The 5,668-nt window shown below is 29.5% G+C and overlaps 1 protein-coding gene across 1 annotated transcript; it reads right to left on the bottom strand.

Annotated features, from left to right (window-relative positions):
• Nucleotides 1-1,526: 1,526 nt before the first annotated feature.
• Nucleotides 1,527-2,210, bottom strand: LOC126657519 (S-protein homolog 74-like). Its single transcript, XM_050352224.2, has one exon. The coding sequence runs from the start codon at nt 2,179-2,181 to the stop codon at nt 1,738-1,740; it is 444 nt and encodes a 147-aa protein (XP_050208181.1). The 5' UTR covers nt 2,182-2,210; the 3' UTR covers nt 1,527-1,737.
• Between the last annotated feature and the right edge of the window lie 3,458 nt (nt 2,211-5,668).

The raw sequence follows: 5,668 nt of genomic DNA, 5'->3' as shown, positions 1-5,668 counted from the left end.
ATTGGCTCTAGGGGTGTGCACGGTTCGGTTCGGTTCGGTTTGGAGTGCAATCTGCCATAACCGAACCAAACCATCCCTATTTAATGGAAACCAAACCACCTATTTCGGTGAACGGTTTTGTCGGTTCGGTACACCGAAATTTCGGTTTTAACCGACCGAACCGAGTCATTTAAACCGAAATTTCAAAAGCAGATCAAAGATCCAGAAAAAAATTCTCAGCAAACCTTCTACATCACTCAAAAATGGTTTTGTATGACAAGCTTATTTCTCTTTCAAAACAAAAATCTGAAATCAACAATATAATTAAGTAATAAATTCAATACAAACACTTAACGATTACAAATAGCTTCAAAAATTCAAAACAAACTTTCTATATCTACTAAAAAATTCAGAGAGAAATCGACAATCTTCTCTCTGTCAACGGCCGATCTCCACCCTACCGTCATCATCCGATCTCGCTTGGTCTTCATCCAGATACACGGGTACACAAAATCCATAAGAGGACCGGCGCCGAATAAATGAAATAGTAGGGTTTAGAGTTGATTTAGAGTAATAACAGAAGGAAAAGGGAGGATGAAGACTTAGAGTTTTGGTGAGGGTGTGCGGCTGGGTAATGAAGATTAGGGTTTGGGACTAAAAAAGTATATATAGTATCACATGTAAATGGCTAAAATAACCTTCCTTATTATTTCGGTTTTTTCGGTTCGGTTCGGTGACCGAACACTAAAACCAAACCGAAACCGAAAACCGCAAATTTTATAAATCTTAAACCAAACCAAACCGTTTTAACCACTTATTTTTCGGTTCGGTGTATTTTGGTTCGGTTTGACTCGGTTTTTCGGTTCGACTCGGTTTTTGCTCACCCCTAATTGGCTCGGTACTTGTACTTGCTGTAAAGTTACGATGAGTCTTATCCGTTATTTGGGCATACTTCAAAATTCTTATAAAGTTTTGTACGATCATCTAATGTTATCCACATCGCAGTCTTTCACAAAATCATGAAATGATTATTCTACTAATTGGATCACAATATCTACCTATCTATCTAAATAACTAGACAATCTAGGTTTTTAAAAAATAGTTTCATACTTTGACCTTTAGCACATTATTCATTTTCATGAGAACCAAATTCTTCAATATATCATAATTTCCTCTCGATATACCATGAGAGAGTGATGGAAGATATCATAAAAGACGACCTTCTTTTAAACGTATAGAGTATGATAATATATGATTGGGATTATTTAAGTACATTAATTTCTAATGGCAAAACTCATCCTCAATTCCATGTACTTTTCACTTTTTATTTAGTTCGTCTACGATCTTTTTTATTTCTTTAGTTGGTTCTTATACTTTTGTATTTGTCACTGTCACTGTCATATGTAAAATTTATTATTTATTTAGTCCATTTTAAAATTTATTTTTTGTTTATTTAGTCCAATTAAGGACGAAATCATTACGAAATTTGAGTGTTGAGGGACGAAATAAAAAATAATTTTAAAAGATTATATAAATAAAATGAAAAGTATAAGAATCCGAGAATGAGTTATACCAAAGAATAAATACACAAAAAAAATACTCTTTTATCGTACAACGTATCATTGAGTTTTACTGAAATTAAACAATTGTCCAAAAACTAATTACAAAATGTACATAATGATTCTAAAATAAATATTCAAATAATTCCATAGGAAAAACTAAGAGAGTAGAACATATTTGAATTGCATAATAATTCTTCTAGTTCAAATTTGATTTCTTTGAATATTTACGCTTCCATGTGTATCGAAATTCATTGACTTCTCGCTTTATATTTCTTAGATAAACTCCTTCATTTTTAAAGATCCAATAACAATTATTACGGGGACTACACCTTTCAAGCATAAAGTCGTCACCCCACCAAAATACCCTGAAATTCCTATAATGAGTCTTATTAGGAGACGTATCGCACCAAAAAAGTGTAGTGGCGAAGAAATTCAGCTTGAAATTTATAGTATATCTCTCGCCCGGATTTAGTTTATGAATGCCAAGATCATCATCGCCGGACTTGCAACGCACGGTCAAGGTCTTGCCTGCCCCCAGTCTGCTTGTAATATGAACGTGAAATGCATTGAACATTGTCGAGTCATTTTTTGCAACAAAGAAGGTTAAGGCTATTGCCATAATATACAAGAATTTTGCCATGTTGATTTTAAAAGTTATTCTAAATTATTGGTTTTATCTAGCTGATTAATGTTGTTGGTTTGGAATTATTTATGGAGAAAGATCAACGAACTATTTATAACTTATATCTTGAGCCTTACATTCCTGTCAGCAAAGATAGTTATTTCTTTATTTAAATATATTGATCATAAGAAATTAATGAAGCTGATTGAATTGAATTCAAATAAACTATAATGGAATTAGTTAAGCTGGGATTTGCATAATTCTTCCTTTTTTTTTCTGAAGCAAAATAGTAAATTTTACAATTTAAAACAATGGCTAGCTTCCATAATTATAAAAGGTCTAATAAATAAAAAAAACTTAAATATTTTTAAACTTTTATATAGATCGAGTCAAAAATTTAATTTTAATAATTTTAGTCAAATTTAAAAGTTTTTTTTTTGACGAATAATTATCTATATCTATCTCTAATCTAAAATAACTATCTAATACGTGGGAAGAAGGGGGACATGCGAAATTACGATAATACGCTTCATTAAAGGTATAGTTGCTAAGAAAATAATGAAATCAATAGTAATTAAGTACAAGTTTAATTATAACAAAAACAATTAATTCCAATATGAAAATAGAAATTAACCGTACTAATGAAATTATATTTGGGTCGGGATTGTTTTTCTTTTTTCCTTTTCCCTTAGAAATAAAAATTAATTCAAAGTATAAGTGTTTGGCTTAGATATAATATGTTGTTTGCCTAAACCGATTCATCAGCCATTTAACCGGGCTAAACTAGTTAGTAAACTAGCTCAGTTTTCCTCTTGCCAGTCCTTCAGCCGGTTCACCCCTCGGGCACATTCGGCTAGTTCTCTGGGTAGAACTCGCTATAGGTTAGTTAACTTAGAAAATGCTTGAAAATTTCGAATTTCTGTCCCAAACTGCAAGCACACCTTCATGCTCCTCATTTGATTCATCTTCAACTATATCGGTTTGAAAGGTAGGTTTTCAGTAGTTTTTTCTTTATGAATTTTTTCAATAGTCAATCTTTAGATGTCTCTTCTTCTTGCAATAGTTACAAGTAGAATTTTAATTTATATTTCACTGTTTTTTTAAATCGATTTTCATGCTAATACTAATTATAAAGGTAGTATCAGACATTTGATTAACATTTCCTATTAGCTCTTCATCCATAAATGCCTTCAAACTATGGCAAATTTAACTCCCTTAACATAAAGCGTATCATGATTATATACTAAATTTTCATAATTGTTTATAATTAAAAGATAATGAAGGAAGCAACATAAAAAACAAATATGCTTCATCAAGTTTAATATCGAGACTCTCCAAATATTGAATTTTCCATGGCGTGTTTTTAAAAACGTATCTTCAGCCATGTGGAACATATATGTAGACGGTTTTGGATAACGAGTTTACTGTGAGATTTTTTTCTTCAGAAATTGTGTTTCAAGTTTCTTCCACAAATTCAAAGAACTTCATGTAAAATATCCTCAAATAAATATAGACAAATGATAATACAGATCTCTTATACAAATCTTCCATCTCGTCTTCGATCATCTTCTTTACCAGCTTCTCCTTCTTGAATTATGCTTTTTCACAATTCAAATTATATCATATAATCACGCATCTTGATTTTCCATAAGGCAAAATTTTGGTGCGATCAAATTTTTCAGTTTCAAATTTTATCATAGCCATATCAAAAAAAAGGTTCCCAAATAATAATCCAAATCTGAACTGTTGTTTTGATATCACTTGTTGTGAGATTAGTTGCAGAGGAACAACAGTAAATTTGTTAGAAAATCAAGCTTATAGTAAAATATAGAATCATAAACACAAGATTTATATGGATAGTTAAAAACTAGTCCACATATGAAGAAATGAGTTTTAATTACTAATAAATTATGATTACAAAAAAAAAATGGTAAATTTTTTTCTAATGTCTAAGATACACCAATATTTTAATTGTATGAACTAATCTGTCGCACACTCTTATAAGTACAAATTAAGTCAATAGGAATAGAGAGAATTAATCCTAATATGATTATACACCTTACACAATTCCAATAATGATATAATTATTTATCCAACATATATCAGGATGAATATAACACTCCTAAATAAATTAGAATTCCAAGAATAATCCAAACAAATTAGGTTAAGCTCATTATAAGGTCCTTCTACTATTAGCTTTTATTTCAATTAGTCTTTAATACATATTTTGCATTTAAGTTGTCCTTAACTATTTAATTTATATGTGGTCCTTTTTGGCATTGAGATGACAATAAAAACAATGATGTTTTTTAAAAATTTATACACAAAAAGATCATAAATATATAAAATAAATAGTTTATAGACTATTTAAATACAAAACATTTATTAAGAATCAAGTGAAATAAAAATTAGCATATAAATTTTATTTTACGTTTAACCTAAAAATTACATTAAAATTATTAGAAACACATCCTAATATAATCGGGCTACCTCTCCTATTTAGATAATTGGCCACAAAAACATGTGTATGTATATGAAAACTAACAATTCTTTATTTGCAATAAAACGAATATATAATACAATTAGAACATTTAATCATCCAAGCTCTAATTTATATTAAAATTCTATTTTATGCGTTCCCATTTGTGTTGAAATTCGCTAATATTACGATTTACATCTCTAATATAAATTCCATCTTCTTTAGCAAACCAAAAACAATTGTTACGAGCACTACACCTCTCAGCCAGAAATCCACCGTACCAAAACACCTTAAAATCGGCAAAATGTTTATTATCTTTACTCATATAGCACCAAAAAAGGGAAGAATTAAAAAAATTAATCCTGAAATGAAAAGCATATCTTTCTCCAGGTTTAAGAAATTGAATATGAAGATCATCGTCTTTTGACTTGCAATGCACTAGCATCGTCTTGTTACTCAATCGATTTGTGATATGAATATGATACGAATCAATTCCGTAAATGGGAGTCGCCAAGAAAATCATTGCTACTGCCAATATGAACATCAATTTCATCATTTTTATGTTCATATTGAAACCAATTTATTTAATTATTGCGTTTATAGAGAATGATTTATTCGTGTTATATATATAATTATATATAGAGAGAGATGTATTATTCTATTATTAGTCACTCTGATATTTGAATGCTATGTTAAGATTTCAATGAGGTTCATTAACTACGTTTTTCTAAAATCAGGTTAAATTGAATGGCAATTTAAGTCTCTCTAAGTAATTGGTTTTGGAGTCAAGACTTCTATCTTATACATAAAAAAACTTTTTTCTATATTGAAATATATATGGATATTATTAGAATGGTTAAGATTTAACAATTTATTTTTAAGCAAATCTACTCATCTATTTTTGTCTTTATAATATATGTCTACTAGTCGTAAACCCGCGCGTTTGCGCGGAATCAACTTAATTAGGTAAATTGGCAAGTCTATATATATATAATGGTAAGTTTATATTCTATTAGAACTCAATAA

The sequence above is a fragment of the Mercurialis annua genome, linkage group LG7, assembly GCF_937616625.2.
Source record: "Mercurialis annua linkage group LG7, ddMerAnnu1.2, whole genome shotgun sequence".
Taxonomy (NCBI): domain Eukaryota; kingdom Viridiplantae; phylum Streptophyta; class Magnoliopsida; order Malpighiales; family Euphorbiaceae; genus Mercurialis; species Mercurialis annua.
Note: the sequence above shows the minus strand (reverse complement) of the source record. Positions and strands in the feature narration are given on the sequence as shown.